The sequence below is a fragment of the Stylophora pistillata genome, chromosome 5, assembly GCF_964205215.1.
Source record: "Stylophora pistillata chromosome 5, jaStyPist1.2, whole genome shotgun sequence".
NCBI classification, from domain to species: Eukaryota; Metazoa; Cnidaria; class Anthozoa; order Scleractinia; family Pocilloporidae; genus Stylophora; species Stylophora pistillata.
The window spans coordinates 9927724-9945775 of NC_142523.1; the positions used below are offsets into that span (position 1 = coordinate 9927724).

Sequence of the window (18052 nt, forward strand, 5' to 3'; positions counted from 1 at the left end):
CTACAAGCATCCTACTTGTGGTCTAGAACAGTTTTGCAACCAACTAAATAATATAATCAAATCAATTAATTCCAATAGCCATGAAATTTACATCTTTGGAGATATGAACATAAATTTCCTGAAATTAAATGAACACGTCCAAACTGAAGAATCCTTAGATATGCTCTATGCCAACAACATCTTACCAATCATTACTAAACCTACCAGGCTTACTGATCATGCAGCAACACTCATTGACCATATGTATACAAACTGTTTTAAAAATCTTACAGCAGGAATCCTGACAGTTGATTTAACAGATCATCTCCCCATTTTCTGCATAGTTAAAACCCAGCCCACACGGAACAATGATAATAAAATATATTTTCGAGACTATTCTAAATTTAAGAAAGACGTATACTTGGATGATATAAATCAGATTGCTTGGCATGAAATCCTTAATCCCCAAAATAATTTAAATGAGAAGGTAAGGGAGACAATTAATATCCTGAATGAAACTGTTGACACACATGCACCTATCAGGCTGGCTAGCCAAAGAAAACAAAAGCAACTTAATAAGCCATGGCTCACTAAGGCTATTTTAAAATCAATAAAAAGGAAACAGAAAATGTACCGTACACATTACTTAAGCAATGACTCCCTAAATAAAAGGGAATATAAATATTATGCAGCTATTCTTTCACATCTTAGAAATAAAAGTAAGACAGACTATTATAGCATGCAATATTCAAAGTACAATGATAATCTTAAACAAACTTGGAAACTTATCGGTACTCTTGTTAAAAGGAAAACTAGAGGTCAAACTTTCCCTACAAAAATTACTCATAATAACAGGACTTATTCACAAGAAAAGGACATTGCTGAATTATTCAATTATTTCTTTGTCACCATTGGGCCAACTTTAGCACAGAAAACTAAACCTGATCATACAGACCCTTTGCAATACATAGAACCTACACCATCAAACAGCTTCTACCTTGCTCCAGTAACCCTAGCACAAGTGTTTACATTGTTTGCTGGGCTAAAAGAAAATACAGCATCACTCACTGTTCCTAATAAGCTTATCAAACTTGCAGTTGAACAGCTCTCTGCACCCATCATTGAGATCTACAATGAGTCAATATCATCAGGGGAGTTTCCTGAAGCCTTTAAGATATCAAAAGTAACCCCAATATTTAAAAGCGGTAGTGTATCTGAGTTAGGTAATTATAGACCAATAGCAGTTATTTCTCCCTCCATTAAAGTACTGGAATGACTAGTATATGACCAGCTTGTGTCCTATTTAAAAATAGAATGTCTACTTTTTAACTATCAATTTGGCTTTCGAAAGGGATATTCCACGGAATATGCAATTCTCGAAACTGTAGAGAACTTGAAGTCAGTAATTGACAGTCAACAAATTACATGTGGTATACCTTAGACTTTTCTAAGGCCTTTGACACAATTAACCATCATATTCTCTTAGGAAAATTATACAAATATGGGATCCGAGGAGTCCCCCATGCATGGTTTTCGAGTTATACAACTAATCGTAAGCAATATGTCAAAGGTTGTAATACAGAATCTAGCCTGAAAACTATTACATGCGCTGTACCCCAAGGCTCCACACTAGGCCCGTTGCTGTTTCTGTTGTATATAAACGTTTTGCCTAGGTCTTCAGAGAAATTAAATTTTAGGATTTTTGCAGATGATAAAAATATATTTTATTCTTCAAAAGACCCTGAGCAGCTCCAATCAGTTATTGATGAAGAACTTAGAAAGGTCTTAAAATACTGTGCAGCAAATATGTTGTCAATTAATTTTAAGAAGACTAATTATATGATTATTACTTCACTTAAAAAGAGAACAGATATCAGAATAACAGCTTGCAATATAGAACAAAAATCTCAGATAAAATAGTTGGGGGTTTTTATTGATGAACATTTAAAATGGGATGCTCAGCTCCAGCACATAAACAGTAAAATAACAAAAAACATCGGAATTCTATTTAAGCTTAGACATTATTTACCTGTGAGTACACTCAAACAACTGTACTATACTCTCATATATCCATATCTAACAGATGGATTGATGTGCTGGGGAACTGCATACCAAACCAGGTTAAATAAAATCAAAATAAGTCCAAACAACGGTATCCGCAGCATCTTCTTTGCTAGCAAAAGAGAAAGTTCTACACCATATTTCACACTATTAGAAATCTTAAGATAAGAGAATATTTTTAAATTAAAAATTGGCATTCTTGTGCATATAATTCAATATCAAGAAAAGAATATACCTCCAGTCCTCTATGATCTAGCCCAACCAGCTTCAACTGTCCATAACTACTCTACTAGGTATGCCACTAATCAAAACTTGTACAGACCATTCTCTAGAACCAATTATGGTCTAGCAAGATTTAGTGTGGTGGCATCACAGATCTGGCAAACGATACCTATTAAAATAAAGTGTCTCCCTGCCAAAAGATTTAAAAAAGAATATAAACTCTTCCTACTTGGAAGGGAGACATCTTGAACAACTTTAACCCATTATAGAGCTCTATTTTACTATTTTAACTATTTAGTATATGTGCTATCTCCATAGGTGTATTTAACTTTCACCCATCTGTAACTGCTCTGTGGTAGTGGCCAACTCGAAAGCTAGGCTCCTTTGGCTACTACACACTCTTTCTACTGCTTTGTGTGAATTCGTGTATTGTTAGAACTCTCTTTTTTTTTCTACTTTTTCTCTTTCTCGTTGTTGTATCTTTAGTAGAATAAGTGTGAATAAAAGAATGAATGAATGAATGAGTATTTCCATGAAATATCCATTTTTATTCTGTAGTGTTGAAATACAGCCAATTATAAAATGATGGGGCGAAGAAACTTTCTTAGTCAAAAATCTCCGAGAAAGATATGAGACTGAGCGTGACTTTCATGAAAGCAAAGAGGGGCTCAATTTGCACAGTCCTTTTCGCACCTTCTACTGTTACAAAGTACACCTTTAACTGCAGATATCTTTGAGACCTTGACAATTGCCTTGCTTCATAGAATTTTACCATTTGATGATAATCTGCCGGTAACTGTAATTACTGGTGTAGTAGGTTAGGAAATGGAAAGAATTGCTTTTCTCTGATGTTTGATATTGCCCCATTTGATTCAGGAGCGTGATTCGAATTTCTGTTATGTTTACAATTCTTTAGAGACACCTTTTATGGCAAGGAAGAATAACTTCTCGAATTGTTAATCTCAGGTGTAAAGATGGTTACATTTACACTTGAGACTTTTAAACATACCACTATAATTACATAACAGTTTGGTTTGAAAATGGCCGGTTGATTAGATCCGAAGCTTGTGTCACTGCAGGTTGGTTGATAGCCTTAGCAGAAAAAACTCGTGACCTTTTTTACCTCTGCACGAAGGTGAACGGATTGAACCCAAGAATTGTTTGGTGTTAGTTATAACTTGAACTTCGGGCAACTTTATTTCCGACTGGTTTGTTATTTACGCTGTAGTTCATATTTTATATATGGGTGTACTGAGTCGCAACAAGAAAAAAAAATGGGACCATCATTTTTCTTGATCACAGCTGATAGAAAGTCCTGGACTTACCCCAAAATACAAGCACCATAAGTTACTTAGACAACAAGAGAAGAACGCCCAGGCATCAGCTATGAATAAAAAACAGTCTTTTTAAGAAAAATTTTGCTTAGAGTTTCCAGTATGAACAATTTCTATTCATTTTTAGCATTGACTGGAAAGTGAATGCAACCGAGATTAGACTGTTGATTCGCTTGTTGGTAATACTAAGTCATAATTTGATTTTTATACTTAGATTGTCTAAAGATTTAAGCGTTGATGAAGAACACTTACAATCAAGTCATATTCTCGAGCTTGCTGATGCAGTCAAAAGTCAGTCCAGTAAGTAAAAAAGATAAACCTTTCTAATTGTTATTATTTTAGTTATTTTAGCCAAATTCGGGATTATACTGCAGTAAGTCATTTTGGTGCACGCTGTCTCAAACGGTTCGAGATATGCGGGGTTTTTAAATGATGGGACTTCAGGGAGATAAGAAGTTCTACGCAAAGTGCCAAGTTTTGAATTTTGGATTGCAACGTCAACTTATGCAGCGCAAAGACTTAGCACAACATATTTTAAAAAAAAGTGGAATTGTTTTAAGCTGTACAAATCAGTTACATATAACTGAATTAATTATTGCACAATATAGAAACTAGTATAAGCAGACCCCGTATTAGGCGTAATAGTCTCGGTTTTCTCTCATCACGTGGGCACGAAAATTAAGTTCATCCGTGACCCAAAGCCAACTTGATCGTGATCGCCAGATTTTTCGATAAGGCGTGTTGAACCTCAAGCTACAATAATGGAAAAGCACCTTTGTCTTCAGCCGTATTTTGTGTGTGTGTTTTTTTAATTATCTCTATCTCATTCGGTTTACCAATTCACTGTCTGTGAATTTTGAAATGGCTGAATAGTCGTTAATTAGTATATACTAAAACAGCGATACAATACAGCACAAAGAGATGATTTTAACTCATCTTTCCGGCAACGATAACGATATTTTCAGGCCCAAATCCCGCGCGAGTCCCTCGGAGGTGAAAAGTTAGCAAAAGAGAGATTTAGATCCCCGTTTTATGTGTTAAGCGCAAACGTCAAACCGCGATTAGCATTTTGAGGTTGGATGTTAGAAGCTTTGAGATTTTTCAGCCTTTACATCGACGTCACCTTTCGCCTGAACAAATCAACACGTGCGCCGCCACCTTAAAATAAAAAAGGACGGAGGGTCCACCATTGAACACTGACCATTTCTGTATCTACAAGAGCACTCTTTAGGCTCACGTCAGTGAAGGGGGCTCGGCGAATGATTACAAAATAGTAAGGAAGAACATTATGAATGGATTTCTTTGATTTGACTACTTTGTGTAATCTCCACAGACGACAATCATGAGGAAAACCGGTTCCCAATGGAATTAGAAGAACAAGATCAATCAGCAAAAACAACCGAAGAAGAAAATGGCTCTGTGTTCACAAATAAAGTTGGTACAGGTAAGTAAATGGAACTTTTTCCTTATAGTGTAGACAATGCCAGAAAAAAAAAGAAGATGATCTACATCAGTTTCACCAGTTGCAGGCATCAGATTACGAACCAACCCATGATTCTCAAATGGCTTAAATTAACTCGAAATATGCTAAATTCAGTCGGATAAAAAACAAAGTCGAGAAAAAGGTGATGCTTTTGATACCTCAGCTATTTTCGTGCCGCAAAGTCTTTTCTGAACACCTAAAGTCTATCGGCAATACCAATGTCGAGGCCGAAATATCACTGATTTTAGCCCGAGCACCATTTCTTAACACTCCTCTCAGCAATCGCAATCATCTGTTCCGGGCATCGCTGTAATTTTAGGCGTTGGTAGGTGGAGAAGAGGGTCACAAAGATAACTCTAGAGGATAACGACTGGCGATAAGAAATCTGGGCCACATCACGTCTAATGCTTAATTTCTTTCTAATACGGTTCAAAGGAAACTTTTTACGGTTAAATTCTTTACAACTAACTATGTCAATTTATATACCTAACGACTAATTGTATTTGCCGTTTTACGGCAAATTTGATACTCATGGTAAATTTGAGATCCACTCAAATCCGACACTTGGGTACGGCATTTAAACACAGCTGTGACCCAGGTGGCGGACTAATCTTCAACAGTTAAAATTCTCGGGGTTTCGGGGGGGGGGGGGATGTTTTTAGTATGATAATTTTCGTATCCATCCATCTAACGATCTCATCTGAAAAATTGTGATTGCACAATGTTAACCCTTGCATGACAAACGTTTGAGTGTGTTACATCTATGCAAAAGCTGACGTTTCGAGCGTTAGCCCTTCGCCATTCGCTCCGACGAAGGGCTAACGCTCGAAACGTCAGCTTTTGTAATCGTTATGGTGGCCAATTTACCATTTCAACTTTGTTGATATATTCAAATTATACTAGTATCAGATTGCTGACCTTCCTCAACGTTTTGGCCGAAGAACTAGTGACCTACTGGTATAAATGATTTTATTGTCCTATTTCCAGTTCACAATAGAGCTCAATTTTTATCCAAGAACTTTCTTAGAACTTAAATACGTTCGAATGTGTGAAGGAAAACCGACTCATGGACGTGATGTAAATGTGGACGTTGCAAATTTGGCAAAGTTCAGGCTGGTTTTTCCGCGCGGAAATAAAAAGTCCCAAACTAATTTTTAAATCCTCGAAAACAAACAGTTTTTCCTCTTATTACGAGGTTAACCTGAACCGATTCTGACTTTCTACCGCATGTGGAAAGTGTAATTGAAAATTTTCTAGCCGTGAGCTCCAAATTAAACGAACAGGACCCACTTTAGACTTAGAAGGCCACGCTCAACCAGAATGCCTGCCGTGTGTGTAATATTACCCGACAAAATCTTCGCAATCTTGTTCGAGAAACGGCTTTTCATAACCTCATCTAGTTTCTTCAAGTTTTTATCTGCTGAGGCCCTGGTACACATCATTTAGGAGGAAAGTCAAATAAAAAGCTCCTCTCGGCACTTGGGTGACCGTCGGACGGCGGAACGTTTACAATCAATCTTAGGCCTTATCCCAAGTAAGTTTTTAAAAAACCTTTCACTCCCGATGAGATAAAATTCAGAAATACATTTCTTCTAAGTTTCATCTTGATATCCCCCATTATTTAAGCGTAGTTTGAAACACTGTTGAGTTTTTATTAAACGTGGAGTGTGAGCATCTCATTCATAGGAGGCGTAGCACTTCTCCTCTTATGGATCCTTTCCTTGCGCTCGATAAATGACACCGATAAAAATTCAAGTTTTTTTAGGTCTTCTTCTCTTTTTGATGCGTTTTGGACGCCAAGGGTCGAATTCCCTTTTAAACCTCTTGCGTTCGTACGCTTTTGTTTTCAAGAATATAATTTCTGAGTCTGAATACCAATTGTATCGTCGTACAATGTACAGAATGTAGCTGTTTGCCTTTCTTACAAATTCTCTTATTGTCTTTGGTTCTGTACTACAGACAGAAAACATCGTCTATATACCCCTTTTTAAGTAACAACTTAGTTGTGCTCTGGGTGATGATACTCTTTTTCTATTTTTTGCCTTTAAAATATTAGCAAAAGCTACTGCCGTTTTGCTATTCTTTGCCGTTAACGTACGGGTTGTGCGAAAAAATACCGAGTTTTTCGGAATATAACGATAACAGTGGTGCACAAAATACACTAGTTGAACATGGCCTTTTGAACCACATCTCAATCTCCTCGATACGAACTTATCAAATTGATACGAGCTTGCTTTCTTGTGGACGTTTTACAAGCAAAGTTCATTTGCCTCTACTCGTGGCACTGATTTCCGCCATTTTACGGCTACAGACGCTCGTTTCAGTTCTCGTGAATTTTCTAGAACAATGAAGCAGGTCTGGGGAAAAAACTTTAGGTCTGAGTTCACTAAAATCTTCAAAATGATTGACGCTTGAAACGACCTGCAGAGTGGGGAATGAAAACACAGCCTGGTGTCTAGTCTGGTTGATGATAGAGCTGCTACCTGTCCAAATCTACTCTCTAATCAAAGCCTTTTGTGGGGTGGCTGATGGATAAACTGGAGTAACCAAAGAAAAGACAGCTAAATAAAAAAGAGAGAATGGGAATTGGTGTATTTGGCGAATTGAAAGCTATTTGGAGCGTTAGAAAATTTCATAAAAAGGAAAAAAATAAAGAATCATTCCAGCATCATCGTTTTTACCATATCAGTGGCTATTTCCATTATTACCATCTTTGTACAGCCTCAATCCGCGTTAACGGGAAAAATGTATTGAACGAATCGTCCACAGTCGATTGATATCGTCGCTTTAAACCATCGAAGCTTTTACGATGTCGCTGTGAGCATCATCGCGTTCAGCGTTGTTTAGGAATCCGATGTCCATTTTCGTCGTTAGTGTTCCTAACTCAAAGATTTCCAGTTTTCAACTCTAAAACCCTAACCCTAAAACTTCCCGACTGACTCTTACACCTTATGGAATGATTACACGTCATCCATGGGCCAAAAGTAAAACTTTTCTTTGTTACAGATTTCACCTTGGAGATAGTTACGTTATTCCTGACAAAAATATTAAATGACCGTTTCTAAATTTCAACTATTTTTCATCCAGGCTGCGGCCCTTCAGTATTTTCAAATATTAAAGATAAGTAAGTAAAGTAAAGTAAAGTAGAACTTTTATTAAATCCATATGGCAGTCATCTAAGGCTGAATTGCATGAATTAACAAATTCCATTAATACAAAGCTGTATCGCTCCGACAAGGAGCTCTTCTAGGAGGTTGTGCCTGTGCTAATTCTGCTGCTACAGCCCCTACTGTTTCTGTTAGATGGGAGACTCTAACACCTTTAGAAGTCGCTTCCCAGTTTGTTGAAAATAGCAGCGAAAAGCCAGCAACTTTCCCTAACCATTGTAGCTTGGTGTTCTTTTCCTTCGAGGGTACTTGTCCCACCCAAATGACTTTTTCTTCATATTTTCTTCATCAACCATTACAATTTCCTCAATAGGAAGTGATGTCACTCCACAACCTTCCGAAGAAAGTGTAGACTTTAAATACGATTTTTTCAAAGGTAAGACAAAGTGACAACTTCCTCCTTCAAATGCAAGTGTAAGGTTTAAGTGTGCAAGGGAGACTGTGTGTGATTTAGAATTTGTGTGATACTCACTTTTTGGAGCCCTGGGATAAGGGTTGCAATACGAACATCACTGGGTCGTCTTCAGCAAACATTTTAGTCTGTGGATAGTACAAGATCCAGATCGACTCTCATGAATTGATAGTCTTACCTCCATAGCTGCTAATCACACACCATCCTCCTTGTCATGCTCATGGGTCATTAAGAAGGTTGAATCGAATTAGGAGACTTCAGGAAAAGCTTACTTGACGCATTGTTGTTTGATGTTTAAAGGAACTTCCGGTCCATATCATTGAACGCTTATCCCACCATGGTGGTATACAAGAATTGTTTTTCTTTAACTTGTAAAAATTATGCCTCTTTGAATTTCGCGATAGTAACCCGGTTTAGGAAAGATTAACCCAGTCCTATTTTACGGACGTTAAAAGATCAAGAAGCTCTTATAAATAATTTCAGCGCCGTTGAACTGTCCATGTGGTCAAGATGAAACTGAGAGACAAACTGGAAAACCCTAAAAGGAATTTTAAAAGCTATTCGTAATCAGTGATTGCATATGAGCAAACATTAAAAAGCTCAATTCGTTTATAACTTGAAAAGCTTTAATTATTTCTCTCTCAATCTCGGCAAAAGTGTTATTCTAAATATTCGGAATTCAACCTTGTTCACTATTAAATCGGTCAACTGGAGACAAATGTTTGACGCATTGACCTTTTCAACCCCCTATGACTTCAATTCTATTTCTTTTAACTTTGTTAAGTCAATCTTTTCGCCCCCTTCCGCTCAAAACGATGTTGTATCGTGATTCCTTAAACTTTTATCTGTATCAGGTAACATGATTTAATGAGGGTCGAGGTTTTCGTCAATGACTTAGGGTCTGGTAGAAACAGGAGTGTTATTTTGCACATAAATAGAACTCTTCAAACATTTTGTGTCAACTAATTGTGAGGATGAACGATGATTGTGCTCATCAAAGAGCTTCACCCCTTAATTACAATTAAAAAGTAGTAATAGCACAGTTATAGTTTCCATGTTTTTTATTGTAAATTTTTGTCTGTTGGGTAACAAAAATATCCTTTTTTATTTCGCGAAGAGGAACAATGCAAGTTATTGGTGTCCTCTTTGGAATACAGTGCAGAGCAACTGAATTACTACAGGATCTGTTACATTGTCACTGATGTACTAGCTGAAGGCCTTCGAACAATCTTCAAACAAGAATGGGACAATCGCTACAAGGCAACTCTGGGAGAATGGAAGGATCAGCCGAAAAATGGAATGGACTTTGAGAGCCATGAATCCCCACGAAACAGAAGTAGAAAGGCCCGTCTCTTGAAAACTATGATCAATGGTGACAGAGCGGAATGGGATTGTACCATGCTGTTTTATTCCATTCTTTATTCCGATTCCATCTGCAGTCTCCATCCAGCTGTTCGGTCTAATGTGGATGTTCTCAGAAATTTTCGCAATGAAGAATTTGCGCGCATGCCACGAGGCCACCTTTCCAGCAAAGATTTTCAAATTGCGATTTTAAAGGTAACTACTGCATTTCTGTCGCTCGGTCTTCCCATTCAACAAATCCTTGAAGTCCAAAAACAGACAAGTTTCCCAATGGAAGAGTTAAGAAATGTTCTGAAGAAAGTTAACGACCTTCAACAGGAGGTTCAAAATAAGGAGACAAAAATTCAACAACAAAAAAAGGAACTTGTTGAAAAAGAAACAAGACTTGAAGAAAAAGACAAGGAACTTGAAAAAAAAGAGAATCAGCGGCAGACGTTTGAAGAACAGCTGCAAACCAAAGTTCCCCCATTTTGCATTCTCCCTCCTGAACCTGCACATGACGTCTCCCCTCGCGAATCTGATGTTGGTAAAATCATACAACATCTCAAAGCACTCAAAAGCTCCAACAATCACAGCTTAAGCACCTTGTACTTATCAGGAAACCCTGGAAGTGGAAAATCTCAGCTGGCTCGACTAGTAGCCAAGCAATTTTTCGACGAAAGCAAAGAAACTCCCTCTGGGGTTTCATTTGTTATGACGCTTAATGCAGAAAATTCAGAGACACTTTTGGAATCGTATGTCTCTTTCGCTCGAAACTGTAAATGTCCGGATCACTCAGTTACAGACACTTATAATTCCAAAGATCTGAACACAGAAAAGAAAATTGCAAGTCTCAAGACCCTGATAAGCGCAAAAATTGGGCTTTACACTTCGTGGTTACTAGTAGTTGACAATGTCACTAATCTGTCCCAGGTATATACTTGTTTGACAGATTTAGCAAACCAGCAATGGATGAGGGGCCAGTTATTGATAACAACGCAAGACACCGCGTCTATTCCTTTGACAAGTTCTTCCATACAGCAAATATCAGTAAGTGAAGGGATGCTTCCTGACGATGCCAGCTCTTTGTTAAGGCTCCTTTCTGGTGTCACTGATGATAAGATGGAAAAAGAAATTGCACGGTATCTGGACTACCTGCCTCTTGCTTTGACCGGCGCCGCCGTCTATGTAAGACAAGTTCGGGAAGGTAAAATAGCTCCAAACTTCGGCTGGACCGACTATCTAAAAAAACTTGTAAAAGGACAGCGACGCACAACTGAGAACATTCTAGCCGAGACAAACCCAAGTTACCCAAAAACAATGACCACAGCAATAACACTCGCCTTGGAAAAGGAAATTAGTTCCGACAGAGTTATAAAGCACTTGTTCACTTTTCTCTCTCTTTGTGCGCCACAACCAATATTAACAGATATTGTTGTCGAGTACTTTATGGAAATGGAAAAGGAATATGAAGATAAAGATGCAATTGGCGTAAAGATAAAGCGATGCCCATTGTTATTGTTTGACGAAGAGGAGAGCGGTGTGTACATTCGAGTGCATGGAGTCGTCCATTACGTTGCTAATTCAGTAACAAAGAAATGTACAAAGGATGAGCAAATCAAATCCATACTGGGAGCTGCTTTATCCCTCTCCAGATTTGAGGATAAAGATTCTCTAGTCATTGGCACGAAAATTGTCCCTCATTTGGCAAAAGTGATTACAGACGCCAACCCCTTCTTTTCTAAAGAAGGAATATCGCAAGTCGCTCAAATTGGTGGATCGACTTTGCAGGACTATTCTAACGTCTTTACAACTCTCGGAAATATGTGCCTTGAGCACTCTCAATATCCAGCTGCAAGAAGCTACTTTACAGCAGTCCTAGCAATCGCCGAGTTAAGAAACCCAAGAAATGAATTACAAAAAACAGATATTTATAATAACCTGGGCCTTGTCCACGGGCAGCTGGGTGACCTAAAGCAGGCAAAAGACTTTCACGAGCGAGCCCTGGATGTTCGGCTGAAAAGGGTCGGACCTGAGCATGTTGATGTCGCAACCTCTTATAATAACCTGGCCACTGTCCACCAGAAGCGGGGTGACCTAAAGCAGGCAAAAGACAGTTTCGAGCGAGCGCTGCATGTTTGGCTGAAAAAGCTCGGACCTGAGCATGTTGATGTCGCAACGTCTTATAATAACCTGGGCCTTGTCCACGGGCAGCTGGGTGACCTAAAGCAGGCAAAAGACTGTCACGAGCGAGCCTTGGATATTCGGCTGAAAAAGCTCGGACCTGAGCATGTTGATGTCGCAACGTCTTATAACAACCTGGGCCTTGTCCACACGAAGCTGGGTGACCTAAAGCAGGCAAAAGACTTTCACGAGCGAGCCCTGGATGTTCGCCTCAAAACGCTCGGACCTGAGCATGTTAAAGTTGCAACGTCTTATGATAACCTGGGCGTTGTCCACCAGCAGCTGTGGGACCTAAAGCAGGCAAAAGACTTTCACAAGCGAGCCCTGGATGTTCGGCTGAAAAAGCTCGGACCTGAGCATGTTGATGTCGCAACGTCTTATAATAACCTGGGCCTTGTCCACGAGAAGCTGGGTGACCTAAAGCAGGCAAAAGACTGTCACGAGCGAGCCCTGGATGTTCGGCTGAAAAAGCTCGGACCTGAGCATGTTGATGTCGCAACCTCTTATAATAACCTGGCCACTGTCCACCAGCAGCGGGGTGACCTAAAGCAGGCAAAAGACAGTTTCGAGCGAGCGCTGCATGTTTGGCTGAAAAAGCTCGGACCTGAGCATGTTGATGTCGCAACGTCTTATAATAACCTGGGCCTTGTCCACCGGCAGCTGGGTGACCTAAAGCAGGCAAAAGACTGTCACGAGCGAGCCTTGGATATTCGGCTGAAAAAGCTCGGACCTGAGCATGTTGATGTCGCAACGTCTTATAACAACCTGGGCCTTGTCCACACGAAGCTGGGTGACCTAAAGCAGGCAAAAGACTTTCACGAGCGAGCCCTGGATGTTCGCCTCAAAACGCTCGGACCTGAGCATGTTAAAGTTGCAACGTCTTATGATAACCTGGGCGTTGTCCACCAGCAGCTGGGTGACCTAAAGCAGGCAAAAGACTTTCACAAGCGAGCCCTGGATGTTCGGCTGAAAAAGCTCGGACCTGAGCATGTTGATGTTGCAACGTCTTATAATAACCTGGGCCTTGTCCACGAGAAGCTGGGTGACCTAAAGCAGGCAAAAGACTGTCACGAGCGAGCCCTGGATGTTCGGCTGAAAAAGCTCGGACCTGAGCATGTTGATGTCGCAATGTCTTACAATAACCTGGGCCTTGTCCACAGGCAGCTGGGTGAACTGAATCAGGCAAAAGACTTTCAGGAGCGAGCCCTGGATGTTCAGCTGAAAAAGCTCGGACCTGAGCATGTTGATGTCGCAACGTCTTATAATAACCTGGGCCTTGTCCACGAGCAGCTGGGTGACCTAAAGCAGGCAAAAGACTTTCACGAGCAAGCGCTGGATATTAAGCTGAAAAAGCTCGGACCTGAGCATGTTTCTGTTTCAAACTCTTACAATAACCTGGGCCTTGTCCACAGGCAGCTGGGTGACCTAAAGCAGGCAAAAGACTTTCAGGAGCGAGCCCTGGATGTTCAGCTGAAAAAGCTCGGACCTGAGCATGTTGATGTCGCAAAGTCTTATAATAACCTGGGCCTTGTCCACAAGCAGCTGGGTGACCTAAAGCAGGCAAAAGACTGTCTCGAGCGAGCCCTGGATGTTCGGCTGAATAAGCTCGGAGCTGAGCATGTTGATGTCGGAAAGTCTTATAATAACCTGGGCCTTGTCCACGAGGGGCTGGGTGACCTAAAGCAGGCAAAAGACTTTCACGAGCGAGCCCTGGGTGTTTGGCTGAAAAAGCTCGGACCTGAGCATGTTGATGTCGCAACGTCTTACAATAACCTGGGCCTTGTCCACAGGCAGCTGGGTGACCTAAAGCAGGCAAAAGACTTTCACGAGCGAGCCCTGGATGTTCGGCTGAAAAAGCTCGGACCTGAGCATGTTGATGTCGCAAAGTCTTATAATAACCTGGGCCTTGTCCACAAGCAGCTGGGTGACCTAAAGCAGGCAAAAGACTGTCTCGAGCGAGCCCTGGATGTTCGGCTGAAAAAGCTCGGACCTGAGCATGTTGATGTCGCAAAGTCTTATAATAACCTGGGCCTTGTCCACGAGGGGCTGGGTGACCTAAAGCAGGCAAAAGACTTTCACGAGCGAGCCCTGGATGTTCGGCTGAAAAAGCTCGGACCTGAGCATGTTGATGTCGCAACGTCTTACAATAACCTGGGCCTTGTCCACAGGCAGCTGGGTGACGTAAAGCAGGCAAAAGACTCTCACGAGCGAGCACGGGATGTTTGCCTTAAGATATTCGGTCCGGAACATGTCAAGGTAGCAGATACTTACATAAACCTGGGCGATGTGCACAATTATCTCGGTCTCAGCCAAGAAGCAAAAGGGTGTTATGATTTATGTGAAGAACTTTGACCCTGAAGATGAGAAAGTGAGATTTGTTCAGAATGCACTTGCTTAGCTACGTACAGCAGAACTGAATATTGGTAACACATAAAGTTCAATAATCATAAATTCGTAATTATTTAAAGCGTTAGGCTCGTGACTCGTAGATCAGCGAAGATCAAATCGGAATTGAGAGTTCAAACAAAGATATCAAGACCTCAGTTTACAGCATACTTATACAGATTAAGTCCAGCAACACCTAATTGTGGTGCATTGTAATGTAGAAAATTTAAGAAACAACAGACAATTTCCCTGTAAGCCAGACTTCTAGCGATCAACATTACAAGTTAAAGAGCCAGTCAGAGTGTAGTTAGTTGCGTTTGACACGTGCTGCAACCGATCTGTAAAAGGCAGAGCTAAAAACCTCATTCAAATATCAAGAACTTTTGCAGGCTCAGTCTTGAAACCATAGCAACGTTAGACTAAAAATGGCAGAATATTTAAAAAATTGAAACGCCCTGTGGTTTTTCCCCCTAGATCACGACACTAGTAGAGAAATTACGCTTCAAACTTTCACCTCAGATGTCTCTCAAAGCGGACACAAAATATCGTTTGCAGACCATAGTTTCATCCTTGCTGATATTAACCGGTCTATCATCGAAGTTCGATCGTCAAAATGCATTTGGAGTAAGTTCGGCTACGTTGATCTCGACACGTCAGCTGGACGGTCCTCAGCGATAGTTTTATCATATTTTGATTTAAAAAAAGTGGTTTTGAAGTATCAAGGATTAATCCTTTCAATTTATTTAAAAATTGCGCCATATCAATTATTATTAAAAACTGGATCGTTGGATAATGCAATTCAAGACTTTATGGGCTTAGCCATTATGATAGAGGAGCCAATATACCATAATCTACAAGTATGATAAGTGTACGCGTTGGCTTAAAAATAAAAGGGAGCTAAAAAGAAGAGAAGAGAAGATTTGTCTAATATTGTGGGGGTGTTTTTAATAAAACAATTATTCCACTCGCGCTTGTTGGATATGAGATGACTATGGCTAACTCGGCGCTACGCGCCTCGTTGGCTATCTATCATCTCATATCCAACAAGCGCGAGTGAAATAATTGTTAAATACATACTGTTGCTATGGATTTATAGGCGTCTATGTGACATGCGCAGATGTTATTCAACTTTGTCTATGTAGTATAGAATTAGACCCTGTCACTGGCTGTCAGGATTTTAAAATATCGTCTGTGACTTTATTGCAATGAACGTTGGACTTTTCTCGGAGTATGGTTCCTCTAGAACCTATTAAGTTTAATTTCTAGTTTTGACATCGAAGTAATCCTTTAAAATTTGAAAATTGTTCATAGTGTAAATCATCACAAGCATAGTAACATTTGGCGTGCTGTACGTATTGTAATCTTTAACTAAGTAGGCTAATTATTAAAGGAGTTAAGTAATGGCACTTCGGCTGTCGATGGTGTTGCGTTTTGGTGGTTGAAAAGATTGGTTGTTAGAACAATAGCTAAAACCTATAATTCCGTTTAGCAAAAACCGCTCGAATGCACAGAATCCGCGTGGCTCTAATCATACTCTATTTGTCAGTCATTTTCGCGGTGTGAACACGAGCTTGTTGATACACAAAATGAAGCAGGAGTGTAGGCCAGTTTACGTAAGGAGCACAGAATTCGAATGTGTGAAATCCTAGCTACGCCACTACTTGCCAATCTAAAAAGCCCTTGTTTCCATAAGCATCAAAAAAGCTCTTTGTTACATTCGATGCCCAATCAACCAAGATAATGGTTTGAGAATTTTTGTAATGCTCTACAAAGCAAATCTGCTTTTGTTTGAGGTGAACAGAGCCTGGCACTATGGGAGGTCGGTTAGAGCTCGAAAGACGATTGTCGCGTGTGGTTCGCAGCATCCTCCTGTGCGCATGTCTCGTGTTTACCTCCGCTGGCCTAAAAATGCCACGTCTCCTTCGCAGCCGTTCTTTAGCTAATAGCTGCCAAGCCTCCTACATCGGTGAGACTGGCAGAAACCTCACAACAAGACTGACTGAACACAGACGGGCGACGAGGAAAGGTGATGTCAGCAATCACATTGCTGAACACCATCGACTTACCAACCACAACATTGACTGGGACTCTGCGCAATGCCTAACCTACAGCACTGACTATTTTCAACGACTGACTCTGGAAAGCTGGTTTACTTACTTAGAACAGACTCCCCTAAACAGATGTCAACAGTTACCCGCTCCATACGAATGACTTGTTCACGACATAAACATCACAAACGACCGAAAAAGAACGACCTCACTTTACCGACAGATCGAAACAGACCAATCACGACCGACTTACGTCACTTGAGTCTTACAGCCAATAACATCACGGCAAAACCAACCGATCATTTTACACGAACTGGAGTAAGAACATTCTACTGACAACAATCATTCACTTGACTCTGATGATGACTTCCGCATAGGTTGTCGAAACGTCAGTCACTACCACCGACAACAGTCCTTCTCAGGACTACACTCACCCGGACGATCAGACTACACCTTCACTTAAGTTCCTTTGTTTACTGGAAAGTCTGAAATTAAGTGGAGTGCTGGTGCTTTAATCATGTTAAAACCGTGTCTTGAGAAATTCACATCATGCTCAACAAGATATTATGCCAGTCTACACTAGGTTTGAGTTAGAGTCTGGACGCTTTTTTCAGGTTAACATTGCACTTATCGCATTTCTGGTTTTCTTGCTTTGGAAAAAGGTCTTCAGATTTCTACTCTCTTACTTAAAAATTTTTCAAGAAGTTATCTTTGTCTTTACTCTCATTGTTTCCTTCCCTTTTTGAATCCTGTCATTTTGTCTTTTTTCGCATAACATATGAGTAACTCTTCCTAGACACAACCACAGTTCACTGCAGCAAAAAGTATCATTAGCAAAAATCACACCTACCCTTGTCGAAATGTCATTTAGATGACAAACAGTGAGGTAACGGAATGATTGATTTGCATTGCAAATATGTTTTCACTCGATGAAGTAATAATTGTCTTTGTTCTGTCAGGAACTTCGAACATAGAGCTCCGAGCTTCGATTACCTATTTGGCTTAAAATTGCGACTTTTTGGTACGACAAATAGTTTCATAACATGTGTCAGGTAATTCTGAAGCCGGACAGCAACCACATACCAACTGAGTAGGACGTGAAGTAACAGAAGGTCATGTCTTTCAAGAGTTCAAGTAAGTTATCTAGTTTCATTCTCCTACACTCAATAATTATGTTACCAAAAAATTTGAGCCCTTTACTGGAGCCTTGGCTAAATATTAAAAGATATAATGCGTCGATGGGCCTGTCTCGCCTATGATTCATTTCTTCTAATTTATCGGTGAAACAGACAGTGTGCGGAAACTTGTCACGGGTATAATTTATGTGAACGCTGAATGAAATTGAAAGCTGCAATATTCCATAAGTCTAATTCACTACGTTTCGCATGCACAAGTTTTTGTCCGAAAGGAAATTCAATACTAATTAGGGCAATTTG

General features: G+C 40.1%; 1 protein-coding gene across 1 annotated transcript in view; it reads left to right on the plus strand.

The window, feature by feature from the left end:
* LOC148730173 (uncharacterized) overlaps positions 1-14867 on the plus strand; it is a 36547-nt gene extending 21680 nt beyond the window's left edge. The window contains exons 8-11 of the mRNA XM_088761766.1: positions 3811-3896; positions 4930-5040; positions 8560-8622; positions 9776-14867. Coding sequence (XP_088617892.1) covers positions 3811-3896; positions 4930-5040; positions 8560-8622; positions 9776-14535 — 5020 coding nt within the window. The 3' untranslated portion in view covers positions 14536-14867. The remainder of the gene's footprint in view (positions 1-3810; positions 3897-4929; positions 5041-8559; positions 8623-9775) is intronic.
* Positions 14868-18052: the final 3185 nt, after the last annotated feature.